The sequence below is a fragment of the Oryzias latipes genome, chromosome 6 (assembly GCF_002234675.1).
Source record: "Oryzias latipes chromosome 6, ASM223467v1".
Taxonomy (NCBI): Eukaryota; Metazoa; Chordata; class Actinopteri; order Beloniformes; family Adrianichthyidae; genus Oryzias; species Oryzias latipes.
Window position 1 is genome coordinate 21,217,458 of NC_019864.2, and position 15,705 is coordinate 21,233,162.

The window sequence follows — 15,705 nt, forward strand, 5'->3', positions numbered from 1 at the left end:
TGTGTGAGGGCCAACCATTCAGTTTAATCTTCATTACACATTAAATTTAAATGAATTATTTAATGAACATTATCACACATTGTCATTCTTTTAATTTCTTCCAAAAGAAAAAAATACATCTACATATGTTCTTATCCCAATGCCTGTCAATTTGTCAAGTTTTCACACCGTTCATTCTTAGTTAGCTTGTCGTAGATAGCATGTCTAGCAGGTAGGGCCTCTACTTTTTTCTTCCAGTACCAACAAAATCTGTCTCAGCTTTACAGAATAACATAATGTTATTTTTATTTTGTTGTTTTTAACTTTTGTAACCCCCCCTGACGTTTCTTTGAAAAACTGATGTGCCGTTTATTGTTCTTTACTGTATGTCGTGTAAATGTTTTGAATAAAGTTATAAAAAAAAGTGTCCTATGATTTTTAATATGAAAATGTAATTTGGCCAACCACAATGACGAAATATACACAGTTTTTAAATAAGTGCTGAGGGCCGCATATTACTGATTTTAGGAAAGGAGCCAGCCAGTTGGAAATTCAAACATGGGCCACATTTGGCCCACGAGCCAGACCTTTGGACTTTGGACATATTTCCTATTTTTCACCTGTTAATAATGTTTCTATTAATTATTTTTATTTACACAGTATTTTTACCCTTTTATGATGTTGATATGTACCTCTAATTCTCATTCATTTTTATGCCGTTAATTTCACTTTGTTTTCAGGGAGATGCATTTATCACTGTCCAGTGACGACAGATGGAAAAATAAGACTTTTGGCTAACTCTTTAGCATTTACAGAGATGTTTTTCAATGTGCAAAGTCCCTGTCAAAATAATAAATATGCATAAATAAAAAGCACTCTAGACTTGCTTAATTTAACTGGAAGCAAAATAATTGTAGTTAATATAATTAGCAGCGATGCATACATATTTTATTCCTCAATGAGAAACCATTTTTGTTTTCTTGTAGTAGTTTTTTTAAAGCAGGGCACCAGTAGTAATGATATTGTAACCCTTTAAATGAACATATCTGTGACAAAGATAAAATTAATGTCTGTTAGCGTGCTTGTGACTGCTGAGCATGCTCAGTGTCCAGGCCCAAGGTGAAAATGGTGCACAATTATGAGTCTCTCTGGAGCATCCTCTTCTCAGACCGCTTACGCTGCACAGTGGTTACCTGGAATGACTCGTCTCATCTGTGCTGTGGGAGAGTCAGATGGATTCACACTTTAGGCAACCTTAAATTCCCTCCCACCCTGCACATGAACCACCTTAAATGTCAGCCTAACTCATCTACTAGCCGCTTGCTCTCTCCCTAAAGTAAAATGGGAGACAGTTTCCATGGAAACCACCAGTGAAAGTCTCTTTTTCTTGTCTAAGCTGAGGGCCGTCTTGTCTCTATTTTCCCACTGCTGAAAAACACAGAGCGTGTTTGTGGGTTTTTATGCTTTCATACGAGTACATTTGCCAAGTTTGGATAGTTGTGTGTTAAACAGCTGCTCAGTGCCAGCTTGCTGGACAGACTGAACTTGTCAACTTCTGACCCAAAATCAAATTTGCCTACCTGCATCAGAAAAGGTTTGAGTTTTAAGAGAACCACCTGTACGTCATGATACTTGTTTCTGTGTTCTTGACATAAAATCTAATGGTGATTCCTGTTTTTGATGAATCCTCCTCCTCCGGTTCTGGCAGCCACAGACTAAATCAAGTAAATATCTCTACATTACTTGCACAGGAATTTTTTTATGTTGGTTGAAAACAAGCCTGAAGGGTTTTAAAAAAAACAAATAAAAAGTTTTTTAACACAAAGAAAAACATGCATATGTAAAACTAACTGTGAACTCAAAAGATATTCAACCTTGAGGCAAGAATTTACATTTCCTTGTAGAGCAAATCTTTAGCAAAGAATATTTTGATAAGCTGTTTGTTGGCCAATAGTGTTGGGAAATAGTTTGAAAATACAATTTTTCCTGTAAACCATAATAACAAAATGGAATACTACACGTTTATTTATTGAAGCAGCAGGTAACCGTAGCAACAGTAGCTTATTAGCACAGAATATAACACCTTACAAGACCTTACAAGACTGACCTTATATGATATATAAGGTCAGTGTTTGTGAATGTACTGTTTTATCATTTAACAAAACTTTGAAAATAACTTAGTTATAACAAACTAATCAAACTGTTTCTTTTGCTTCTTTTACTGCTTTAAGTGTTGTGTATCTGCTAACTTCTTGTTTTTTAAGGTTTTAAAAAATGAAACAAACTTGAGCAATTATGTTTATGGACTAAAATAACCTAAAGCCACGCTACAGGGTTTGTTGGTTAAGCAGCATACTAGCGGGCTATCATTTGCAAATTAACAAAAAACAAAATTAAAGCCACTAGAACCAAAATATATGCATATATTTTCATTTTTGTGATGTAATACTAAATGTGTGGAAAACAGGTTTGTTTTCTAACTACATTTAATAATATTTCACTATGCAACACATGGATGTGGCCTCAGCTTATGGGGTTTGATGTGGGAGTCATTAAAACAATTAGAGGAATTGATAACTGTTTGGAAAAAATGAAACCTTCAATAAAATGTGTAAAAAAATGAATGTAAAGCAACTGTACAATCAAAAATCTATAATTAAACCAAGAAATAATTTTGTAATAAAAGGGAAACTCCTTTGCATTTTGGTTTGATGAACTGAACGCCACACTGACGCTTTGTTGGTTCAGCTCACATTGGGGGACTCGACTTGAGGTTTGGGACTTGAGAACAATGTTCATATGTTGATTCTTCTTTTTCAGCTCCAGGATATTCTTGTCGAAAATGTTACTTTACAATACTTTTCAACTGGGACAAGAAAATATTTCTTCATCTATTTCTCGCTTTATTTTTTATTATGTAAAGCAATTTGAAGTGCTCTTTGGCAGGAAAAGTGCTGAAAAAATAAAGTTGGATTTCAATTTCAACAAGTCTTAAGACTTGTTCCAGACAAACTCCTGACATTTGACTTGAATTTTTGACAAAAGACTTAACCTGAAGTTAAATGTAAAGACTTCGGATTTGACTTGGACTTGCAAAAAAGGACTTGTTAGGATCTCTGGTTTATCTGTTCCTAACTAAAATGCAACCTTATATTTAGGTGGACCTCGTCTACAGTTTCAGCTCAATGCTTTAGGATGCTAAATCCGAAAATAAAAAAAAAACTTAGCAGAAAAATACAAGTACTTCAAAGCCAATACCATACATTTTTTGTCCAACTTTTTATAATATTTTAACACATTTAAACACTATCTGCTTTTATAATTGTAAAGTATTCATAACAATAAAGTAAAGTACCGTATAACGAAAACTATGTATTTGCAGAGAGATCATAAACATGGTATCCTTTTAAAAAAAAAATCGTTTTCATTTGCTTCATAATTCTCGTCCTTTGGTCTCATTCTGTGATTTTATATTTTCTATCTGCTTCTCTTTCCATGAGTGGAATGTTTACAGATAGTGACGCTGGCCCCCACACAGCACGTTTATGTAAGAAGCGCCAGAGCTCTAGAACTGATAAAGGAGCTGAATTTTAAAAGCTGAACTGTACCCAGCTCCTGCCATCTTTTGAATCCTGCCCTGCTCTGTCACTGTTTCAAAACACAGGCTTGTCTGACACAACAAGAGACAGTAAGAAAAAGATGACAAAAATACCACATCTGTTGTGACAAGTTTTCAGCAGTGAGCCAGCTTTACCATTCAGAGAAAAAGAAGGTTATACAGACACAAAAAAACCCCATCTTATCATCACTTATAATTTAGCTTGGGTGCAATAGCTGAGTAAGGGAAAAAGATGTGGTGGCTTGTAATATGGAATGTAAATTGAAGTAAAAGAAAAAAAAGTCCTGACAAGCTTCAGATGGAACCAAAAGAAAGGGAATAATAAGACGGAGGAAGCAAACAAGCAGCTGATGAAAGTAAATCTGAATATCTCTCGCCTGCCTGGGGCTGTGAGATTCAGACACCCTTTAGGGAGAGGGGAAGTTCAGAGGAGCACCACTTCTTCCTGATGTTTCCTGCCCGCTTTCATTATTTCATCTCTTTTTCTAGCGTAATCATTTCACATCTTTCCATCTGTGCGTTTTAGATTATTTTAAAGCTAAACACTCATTAGCATGATCCTTTTATAGCTAAAAATGGCGTTAAAATAATATTTAGATGTAAACATTGGAGAACAGACACAAGCTAGCAAAAGCCACAGGGCAACAGGGTGACACAAGTGAACAAAGCCTGAATAGGTGCTGAAAAGAGACCAGTAACTACCCCTCTGTCATCCCGTCTGGTGTTACATCTGAGGAATGTTTTCTGGTAGCTTTTTTAGGAGATGTGAATTCAAAGGTGCAGCAAGAGGAAGTGATGTGTCATCAAGGGGATTTCACAAATGTTCCCAGAAGAGCCTTTGATTTAAAATCCTCTGCCAGCAGAGGCTGCGTAAAGCATTAAGTTGCTCCAAAGACTGCAGCCCCGCAGAGACGAAGACACACAAAAAGAGAGGAAGACAAGTCAACACAGACAGAAAGAAAGAAAGAAAAGACTATTTTTTCAATATCACCCTGTTTTTGAAATATAGAATAACTAATGTTTAGAGTTATTTTTTGATTTTTTAAAGATCTACTCCAAGGAAAATTGTGCTTTTGGAGTTTGTAATATATTCTGGAAGCATTGTTCTCATAATGGAGGACATATATATAATTAAAATAAGGTTTAAACTGTCTTTCTGAGTATTTCTATATTCAAATCCTTTTGAAATAGGAGAAGACGAAAAATGCAGTTAGAAAAAGATGTGATGTAGAAGCTACGAGCTGGCTGCTCTGCGCCAACTAATGCATCCACTCGCAGATGACTTAATAATACAAAGCATTAAACTTAAATATCATTTTGACAAGTCACTTAATTAAAAAAAAAGTTCAGAATTTAGGTGTCAGGAAAAGCCTGTAGATAATTTTCTTCAGCATTTAATTGAAACATCAGGTTGCCTTTCAAGAACTGCAGTTTTCTTCTTTTCAAGTCCGTGTTCTTTTTTAACTATCTAGTTTTTAGCAGATGAAAAAACTGAAAAGTGCTGCTCCACATTTCCCATTTGAAAATCCAGAGACTTTTTATCTCTATCTGATTAATGTTTGCAAAGGATTGAAACACCCAGTAGCTCAAGGAAAAAAGTATTTTTTTTTTATTCCACATTTTCACGATAACAATCAGTAAAAAAAGTAGAAAACCATAAACCATTTTAGATTCTTACAGGATTTGTGAAAAATCACACTAATGATAAAAGTTTAATCTATTTTATTCTGAAAGGCTAACTAATGTGTTAAAATATTTTGTAACGTATCTGTTGGGCTGATGTTGTGTTTCCAGGTGCTTATGTCAAACACAATTTATAATCTTAACATTTCTTTAAACTTTAAGGTAAATACTCAATTTCCAATTTGCTTTAAAGTTCCCCTATGACTATATATATATATATATATATATATATATATATATATATATATATATATATATATATATATATATATATATATATATATATATATATATATATTTTTTTTAACAAAATGTTTCCAGCTTGTGCACGCTGAAGGGGGCAGATCATGGAGCTTGCTCAAACCGAGCGTCTTTGCGACAGTTTGATGGACACCGATTTAAAAGGAGAAATACTCAAAAAAACAAATATTAAATGATTTCTTATTACATTTGTTCTCTTTCATAAGAAAAATGTACCAAGTACTTGTTAAAAACTAAAAAAACATGATTTTCATCGGAGGAGGACTTTAAGGCCATGTCACACATGAACTACGAACATTTTACACGGTTGCAAATTGGTCATAAGTAAATATACGTGGAAAAAGTGCGAATAGTTGTGGTCTTTACATTAATTTTTCACAGATGTATCACAGATGAAGCACGTTTAAACCACAGAGGAAGTACAAATGAACCACGCAAAGAACAGGTAAATCAACGTAGAACATGCACATTGTGTGATTATGCAATTCATTAATGCTTTGTGCATCACTTCTGTAATTTTGAACGTGATATATGTGCCGTATACACCAAATAAAAGTTATACATTGGTGCTACATGTTTGAAAAGTCTGTTAGACATACATGGAAAGGTCGTGGAAAGCCACACATTTGTGTATGCATCTCGCAGAAATCATGTAAAATTGCATAAGGTCTACATAATAATTGTGTATAAACTACATGAAATAAGCACAAACTGCATAAATCTCAACCAGGAACACATATGAATTACATATATCACGCATTTATCACAAAAGAACGATATTTCATCCGCAGAGATTGCACAACATGTACATAGTGGCTGTGTGATGCAGCCTTTAAATTACATGCAAATCTTGTACTAAGGGAAACACCTAATGGCTTTAAACTACTGATAATCTTTCAGAAAAGAAAACACACTAAAGCAGTGAGTTTACAACACACAACAGGTGCAAGAAGAGCAGGAAAAGCAGAGAAAACACACTCCTACAAATTCCCAAACACAACTTCGACTTGGAAGAAGATAAATGAAAGCTTCTGGGAGATGAAAGGCAGAGCCCAGACTTACCGTCTTCCCTGCATTCCTCTGGTGGCTTTGCCTTCTTCGCCAAGCGTGGATCAAGCCATGACGTAGTTTTGGTGTTGTGACTGCAGAAGAAGAAGGAGACGTGTGGATGGAGGCGATAAGAGGAGGAAAGGTGCAGACAGAGGTCAGAAGGAGACTGACAGAGAGGACAAAGGAAAGAGACGGAGCAAAATAACACCAATAGTTTTTCTTGAAGTGTTGTTGCATGTGTGGAAAGGAGAAAAAAAAAAGAAACCAAGAGATTTTTGAGGTAAACTAAACAGCCATTAATCCACTAATTAGCCCCTCAGACCTACCGTAATTAGTGAGGGTGAGAGAAAAGGGCAAACGTTTGCATTTGTGTCTTGTCCGATTAGCAAACTCACATTAGTCACATCAACTAATCAAAAACTAAACCAGCATTGTGTAAACTATTGCTTAAAGACCTACTCTGATGAAAACCCTGTTTTTGGTGTTTTTAACACGTTCTTGTGGCAGCTAAAAATTACATTTGTACGCATTTCTTTATTGAAATAGCTGTGAATCAGGAGCACGTAATAAATTGCCGTTTGAAAGAGAGCGTATTTGTGACGTCGAAAATAAGCTCAGCGGGCCACAAGCTCCATTCTTCGAGCTCTCACCAATTGGTAGGGGCAGGGAGACGGGGTTGGTGCACTCGAACTGTCCCGCCCACAACATAGAGACAAATTTCTAATGAACTGCTGCTTTGCAAAAACAATGTCCTGGGAAACGACTGGATTTTAAATTTTGCCTAGAAACGGCATAATCCTAATTAAAAGACCACTGGGAATGCTTTTGGACTAGATCAAAGGATGGAGAATACGAAAATCGGAATGGGAATGGCATTGAAATACGCTTTTATGGATGTTCTTTATGCTCATATAATTAGCGCAATGTGAAATTTAACTCCCAATTCTTGAGGTTATGATCAATTTGGATTTATATTTGATTTGATTTGATTTTTTCAAATTTATAATAAAAGTAATTTTGCTTAGTTATGAAAGATAGACTTAAACTAAACAAAATTAGAACAAAAGTAGAAAATAAAACGGACGAAAAAGCAATTTTAGCAATTTTTTATAGAAAACTGATGAATGGGTTTTATCGTAGGGTTTAAAAATTAGGATCAATTTGAATTAAAAACAATATTTTACAGCAATGTGGAAGCTGATTGCAGTAAGGAAAGAGGGAATTGTCCCGTACTCTATAAAGTAAACTTCTCCCTTCTCTGTGTACGCCATCTCCCAGTTGTCAGGCAGAGGACCCAGCTCCTCTTCGTCCGCATCGGGGACTTTGGTGGGGGATTTGGAGGGAGATTTCGGGGCCTCCTCCCCTTCAGTGGGAGGCTCAGCAGATGCAGGGGTCTGGTTGGACCCTTCCGCAGCAACCTCCCCAGAGGCATCTGTGCTCTTGTCCTCTTGTTCACTGGACTCTGCGGACGTCACAACACCCCCCCACCACCACACACGGTTATTTTCACATCCACGCACAGATCTAAATGCACACTGCGTACCCCATGCATGAGTCAGAATCAAGCACTGCTATGACCCCCCCTGGGAGACAGAGGGAGCAGGAGGGAGGGGGGAGCTGAACTCTGAGGACATTCAGCATGAGGAGAAAACAACATAGGAATGTCAGAAATGGAGAAACAGGAAAAGACAGAGACTTTGGGGGTCAGAGGCTGAGGAGGGAACACACTGAGGGAGGGGAGCTGATGTGATGAAGAGCACACAACTAAGGGAACAAACCCTAAACTGCAGGAAATTCCAGCAAAAGGAGGGTCCACAAAATGAAAAGCATCCTCATATGTCTTAGAATAATAAAGTTTTACATTTTTTGAACCTACAGTTAAATCAGACTCTTCCAGATCGAAAAAACATAAGGTTAGTTTTTTCTTGGAAAAAATTATTTTGGAAAAAAAAAAATCAGCGTATTTCAAATTCTAGAAAGAGTTTGCTTGTTTTGGGGGAACTAAGGAGTAGCTGGAAGTAGCAAAAAGCTGCCTGTTTTGGGAAAATGGAGAGGAAAAAATTTGACATGCTTTAACAGACTACAAAGACAGATGGAGGAAGAAGCGGGACGAGGAGAAGGCAACAGAGCCAGGACCACAGGGACGAAGAAAAACCAAGAGGTCAGGAGGAAGACGATGGCAGAACAGAGGAAGAGAGAGAGAGGGAGCTGGAGTATTAATAGCAACAAGGACAAAGGCCAGTGGCAGAAAGACAGTAAGAGAGACAGAGAAATGAGAGGACAGAAAGACGGGAGGTAAAGCTTTGCAAAGTGAATCCAGCCAGTGACTAATAATGGAGAGATTAAGGTGCCCTTGTGCATTGTGTTACATGAGGAAAACGTGGAGCTCTGCAGCTCATGCAGAAAACTGAAATGCAAACTGGACTGTAAAAGACACAAGGTAACAAATGTTGCTTCTCACATGAATGCGGTGTTAAAAAAACACAGTCACAGAACAAGATCAACACAAACAATAGTCGTTCACAGCGGGCTTGGAAAAGCACCTTCAAGCGACCACTTTCAACAAAAACTCTTTGTAAACACATGGAAATGAGAGTTTCTGGGTTTGGCATTAAAAACTCTCGCGTTCACACGTCACTACGCAAGTTTTTGAGTCAGTTTTTGGGCTCCTCAAACAAAACCTGCAGCAATTGAAGGCACGTTAAAAATTAAACCACTTAAACTTTGACCAATCGGTGATTCTGCAGTGACGTATGGATAGCCTTTTTTTAATACAACTGAGGAGAAATTAATAATCACAGTTATTGCACTACCAGCGCATGTAACTCACAGTTGGAAGGGGTGTGTTGTGTGTTTCAAAGCGGTGCAAATCTCATGAATCTAGCTTAAAGCTTTTTCTTTTGTGGCTTTATTCCGATATGTGAAAGATTTGGTGTCATATAATTCTGGCCGGACAAAAACCGCAATGATTAATTTCTCTTCCGTGATCTCTTTTCAAATAGTTGGCACTTCCCGCTATCCATATGTCTCTACCAAATCTGAAATCCTGATTGGTCAAAGTTCAACAGGTTGAACTTTTACTGTGTTCAATGACCACGTATTTTGTGTGTAGGGCCCAAAAACAGACATAAAAACATGCGTAGCTATGCTTGAACATATGAGTTTTAAACAATGTCGCTTGAAACATGCAATTACATAACTTTTCACTGGAAGTGGTCGCTTGAACAAGCCTGGTGTGAATGTAGTAGTAGTTCTCATTAAGTACCTGGTGTGATAGCCACCCCGTTACCATTGACAACAGGGCTCTCCTCTTCCTCCTCCTCAGGGGGCTCCAGGCTGGCTCGCTGCTCCATGTTGCTAACCGATTGGTTCCTCTTTCTCTTGCCCTGGGCGCTGGGCCGGGCTCCGGGAAGCAGAGCCTCACTCACATTCAGAGGAGGGGCTGCCGGGGACGGCTCGGCTGGAGGTTTTGGGGTACCGTAAAAGTTATCTGAGGACAGACATCAACGGTGAGCAATCTCAGCTGTTATGTGCAGACTTCAGTCCGTAGGTACAGGATGTAAAGATGATGAAAAGTTCTTACACTTTTTTATAGTGAAAGGAAACTTTTTTTTTAAATATACAAAACAGTTAATAAGGAAAAGTAAATGAGCCGTTTTCTCACCCCAGCAAGGAAGAAGCTGACAATGAGAGCTGCTGGTTTTTAATGCTTTCTCGCATGAAACAATGCACTTTAATTCAAACTGGCTCTTTTGAACAAAATGGAAGAAAAAAAATAGAAACAATTTGACATTAAAACATAAACAGGGATTACAAAATCCAACACCCCCACATAGGAGCCAATGATGTGCTTCCACTTAATCCTTTTTTTCCCTTGAATTAAGTTTCCAAACCAAAAAAAAAATGCTAATCTGTTAAACACAGAAGCTTCAGCAGCCAAATCCCGAAAAATACACACCCCTGCCATCTTCCAGTTTAATGTTCAATCATTTTTTTTAAACAATTTATCTCTTTAGGAATAGAAACTTTTAAACTAGATGGAAGCTTCTGCTTCCATAAAGGAACAGTGACTCATGCATTGTGATGAAATCTCACTTTAATACATTTTGCACAGATAAAATGTGCTTTTACTCTTTTACTGATTCTAGGTTTTCTGACGTGTGTCAGCTCCAGGTTTAGTTTTGTCACTTTTTACTGCTGAGTGGATCCTACGATGTTTTGAAACAAACTAAAGCTAAAAGATGGCTGCATTTTGGAGGAAACAAACTCCTCTGTGATGAATTTAGAGAAGAAAAATGTTTGAGGTTTCAAAATAAAAAAAACCTGTATTATTTACTAGAACATAGTTTCTGCAGAGCGGGAGGAGTTCATTTAATATTTGCCTCCTTTCCATCAACCATCTATTTACTTGCTCTCTCGCTAACCTGCAGCTCCTCACAACCAACCTAATGCCAGCTCAGTTGAGGAAAACAAAGACTTACATGGATGCATCAGAATGGAGCGGAGCAGGGAGCTGTAGAAACCTGTACATCACAAAAGCGTTTTCCAACTCCATCTTTATGTCTGTACTCTTGTTTTACAACGATTTGAATGAAGACAGATTGAGAAACAGAATTTTAAGATTACTTATCTTTATATGTGTATCCTCTATCACCAGAAAAATGCCACAAAAACATAGTAAAAAACCCACCAAAAACACATTTTTTTGGAGTGAGTCTGTAACCCTTGTGCTATCCTAGGCACTTTAGCATTGGGAGTTGGGTTATCTAGACCAGTGTTTTTCAACCTTTTCTGAGCCGCGGCACACTTTAAGCTTAAAAAAAATCCCGCGGCACACCAGCATCCAGAAATGAAAAAAAAAAAGGAGAAACTCATAGTCTGTATTGATCTACAGCCCCTCCACAATCTCACATGCATTTTTGTGATAATTATTGCAGAAAAAGCTGGAAGCTGCAGCTGTTTTTCTAAAAGATGTAACAAAAGTTAAGTTAGAAGATTTAAAAAAAGTTTGAAGTGTGTTCGTTGTTTTCAAGACGTTTAACAACAGAACTCCTTTTACGCTGTCACTCTCACAACCCAATGCATCATGGGAGATGTAGTGCATAAAAACGGCCGGCGGAGATCGCTTTTCGGAGCTTCATGGTTTTGTTCACTTGTTCCACGGTCTGATACCGGATTCTGTGGAAAGCTACACCGCTAAAGACGAGCTTTAGCTGCTATTTTTGTTAGAACTGAGCGACTTTACGAGCTAAATCGGGACAAGGAAGTGAAGACGTTAACCACTTCTGATTGGTCAGACTGATGACATGTGATTAAGCCTTCAAGAATGATTGGTGGAGACAGGTAAAGGGGGGGGGGGGACTTTTCCTAAATACAGCCGGAGCTGCAGCTGAATCGCGCTGCCGTCATTCTTATCAAAATATCTTTAATAAAATAAAATAAAATAAACGCAAAGAAAAAGTATTTTACGAAAACGAGTGTTTTATCAGGGCCTGTTTGGATGAACACAGAGCTGAAATCCTGGAGATGGGAAATGTTTTTAGATCAGTTAATGAGGGCAATTTCACACGGCACACTTGACCATCTCCCACGGCACACTAGTGTGCCGCGGCACACTGGTTGAAAAACACTGATCTAGACCCACTAGACAGTGCGCTGAACCTTTTTTCTTCAATAATTTGAGATCTTCAATGGTGTCCATGGATTACATGAAATCTTTCCACCTTTCTCCTCCAGGAATAACACGTCAATGTAAGGGTGAGGTCATCTAAGATAGCACATGGGTTAAGGAACTGCACTACACTGCCAGTATTTCATTCAATTTTCTTTTATTATACTTAAATTAGTATTGTCCATGGCTGTGCAGATTTAGCCAGCAACACCTGTCTGCTACTCTTTATCTGCTACAACTATCGCCTTGAACAGACAGGCGAAGCATCTCTGGAGAAAGGGAGGAGGAAGAGGAGGAGTAACATGTTAGTCATGGGTGGGTTTTAATCAAACCCATTTGTTTCCCCAACAGCAGACTCTATCCTCAGTGACCTAAAAGGAAAATGTTTCATCCTCTCCAGATGTGCGGAATTACAAATCAAGACTTTTCCCCCAAAGGACATATCCTGTTTGTTTTTACAAAATGTTGACTTTTGATGAAGACACATTTGTTCTGGCACTTGATGAAAACATTCAGTGTAGTTGCAAAACCTCTAACCTGAATGAAAAAGCGACCGTCTGAAGTGTCTCTCTCACTTGAAAGTTATAAATAGTGGTGTGTGTACATGAGCAGGACCCTCTAAAACTTGTCAGACACTTTTACAGCTCATTTGAAGTGCTGAGTCAGCACATTTAAGCAGACCAGAATCACTAAACAAGACCTCTGTTTGTTAAGAGTGAAACAAAATCCACTAAATAAAACATTTCAACTGAAAAAGAGGAATATATGTTTGCCAGAGCCGGACACTGATACATCTATTACTAAAGTTAAAAGATTTCTCACTTCCAAAATCCAAAATCACAAAAAACAAATCAAAATCAAAAAACAATCAAACAAATTATTTATTTAAAGCAATTTCTTGATTAAGTATTAACTACTTTTCTGTTATTTTTCATTAAAAGTGTATAATTTCATTAAATTGGATTCCATTTTGTGTATTTAATACCATCAGTAATTTAAAACCAGTTTCCAAAACCAAACAAAAACATTATTGGATTGAATTGGAAAAAAAAGAAAAAAAAAAGGTAATTGATCAAATCAGATTGAATCAGAAGTTAAAACAGAGTGTGAACCAAAACTTAATCAAGAGCCTTAAATGTAGTCTATTAAAATTGACTATTAAAAGTGTGACCTAGGTCTAGACCTAGCACTTTCTTATGTTATCAGAGTGCTAGGCTTGGGGGTTCTGTATCCTGGTACCTGATTAGCATGCCTGGATTTCGCAGACCCACTATGGGATGCAGGTAGAATATCAGGGGGGGCAAGTCTGGGTGTGCTGAGAGTTTAGGGTTTCATTTCGGTCTGAGCCCCTAAAATGAGTAGAAAACCATCCCATTATCGCTTCAGTTCATCTACCCATGTATCTGTCCTCTCCTTTGATCTATTTAAGTTTCATGTTGAATACTCTACCTGACACTACCCTCTGCATATACACCGGGCTAGGGACAGGCACAAGCAGGAGACTATTTTGTGCTCTGTTGAAGCTGAATTTTTCTTTTTTTTAGTCCATTCGTCCATCTGTAACTTTTTTTGTCTTTTATTTTATTTTTATTATACTTTTGTTGTTTTTGTGTTTTTTGTTGTTGTTTTTTTGGGGGGGGGGGGGTATTTTTATTTCTTTTGGATTTGGGGGGGCAATAATGGCATTGCGCCCCTCGTCTATGCCCATGAAAAAAACAAAACACATTTGTTGTGGAGTAAAAAGCTGGATATAAACTTCCAGAGTAAATAAAAATAACTTGAACTACATACATAATTAAAATAAAAATTCAAAATAAACAGAGACTCAACCTTAATTACTCCACTTTTTTTCTCTCTCTGTTCAATATTCATACCTTATTCTTTTAATGTACACAGCTTTTTTTTCACACTGCTTTAATAAATGGCTCTATGCATATTTATCAGAAGCCACTTTATAGACTTGAGTTTTTTATATTATATTCATTTTACTTAAAGACTAGATGGAGAACAGCACAACATGACTATGTATTCACAAAGCTGAAACCTATCATTTCAATCTATATTTAAGAGGCAAAAGCCTGAAGAATACTAAAGTAAAAAATAAATCTAATATCAGAAAATTAAATATCAAAAAGGTTCAGTTTTCTATCTGATTAACTCATGCTCTTGTGAGTGGGAGGCAAATATGCTTTATTTCATCATCTCTTTGTTCTAACCCTTCAAAGAAAAGAGGGAGGAAATGGATCACAAAGAGAAAACTGACGACTCAAGTTTCTTTTCTTCTTCATAAATGGGTTAACAAAAAGTTGCCACAAACTTCCGAAAGAACTGTAGGTGATGCCCTGAGAGTGCATGAGCATGCGGCAGAACCACGGCACAATAATCTAGAAAAAAGAATAAAACAGCTCATAGAGAAAAGCTGCAAAAAAGAATAACATCAGCCTTAAAGTCCCGCTCCGATCATCTTTTGATCTATTTTAACAGCGTTCCCAGTGGTCTTTTAATTATGATTATGTCGCTTTTAGCCTAAATCAAAAAATCTTTGCAGTTTTCTAGGACATAGTTTCTACATTAGTTTATTAGTAAGCCCAACCCCGACCCATCATCCATCTGTTTATAGGCTCTCCCGCTAGTTTACAGCTCCTCACAACTCTGACCTAACATTACCGATGCAACAAACATGGCGAGCAGTATTGGAGCTATCTACCGTACAGTTTTGATCCAGATGCCAGCTCAGACGAGGAAAACCAAGATGTACATGGATCTATTTGGGAGGTTGTGGCTTGTCTTTGCCTCTACGCCACTGCTACAAGCTTTATACAACGGCATTTTTGTGCCTGCTCCGGATTAACAATAATTTAAATTAAAAAAAAAAGGCAAATGTTTAAGCTGAACTGATCAAATTCAAAAATCTGTTTGATTACCCATGTAGAGGTAAACAGAAACTCAAAAGTAAGAACACTCCCTTGTGAAAGACCAAACTGATGAAGATGATAGGATAAAGGTTAGACCCAGGTCCCTCCTTACCACACAGGTTTGAAAGCAAAATGCTCCCCTGATGTTGGTTGCCAGATACGCCTGAAGGCATCTTGGCTTTTGTGCAGTTATATCCACCTTCAGCTGTGACTCATCCCGTATCAATAAATATTGCATGGAGCCTCCAACATGCACATAGTCTTGCACAGTAACATGGACAGCTACAACACATTGACCCCAAAGAGTTTCAATATTACACAGCCAAGTTCTCGTCCTTCGATGCCTCACAGGACTGAGCAAAAATCCAACCTTCTGTCAAGCTGTTTGAGAAATGTATTCTTCTTATAGTTTTTCCAAAAACACAAAATAAACTATGATTCCTAAAAGATAAAAAATAAATAAATCCAGTTGTAAGATAAAAATATAACCCGTGGAGACGTTTTTAATGTAGTATTTACAATCCATC

General features: G+C 37.3%; 1 protein-coding gene across 9 annotated transcripts in view; it reads right to left on the reverse strand.

The window, feature by feature from the left end:
• Nucleotides 1-15,705, reverse strand: part of LOC101173221 (membrane-associated guanylate kinase, WW and PDZ domain-containing protein 2) — a 94,073-nt gene that overhangs the window by 23,151 nt on the left and 55,217 nt on the right. For all 9 annotated transcript variants that reach the window (XM_011476267.3, XM_011476268.3, XM_011476266.3 and 6 more), the window contains exons 4-6: nucleotides 9,858-10,082; nucleotides 7,826-8,054; nucleotides 6,605-6,684 (exon numbers count right to left, since the gene is read on the reverse strand). In XM_011476267.3, the coding sequence (XP_011474569.1) occupies nucleotides 6,605-6,684; nucleotides 7,826-8,054; nucleotides 9,858-10,082 (534 nt within the window). The remainder of the gene's footprint in view (nucleotides 1-6,604; nucleotides 6,685-7,825; nucleotides 8,055-9,857; nucleotides 10,083-15,705) is intronic.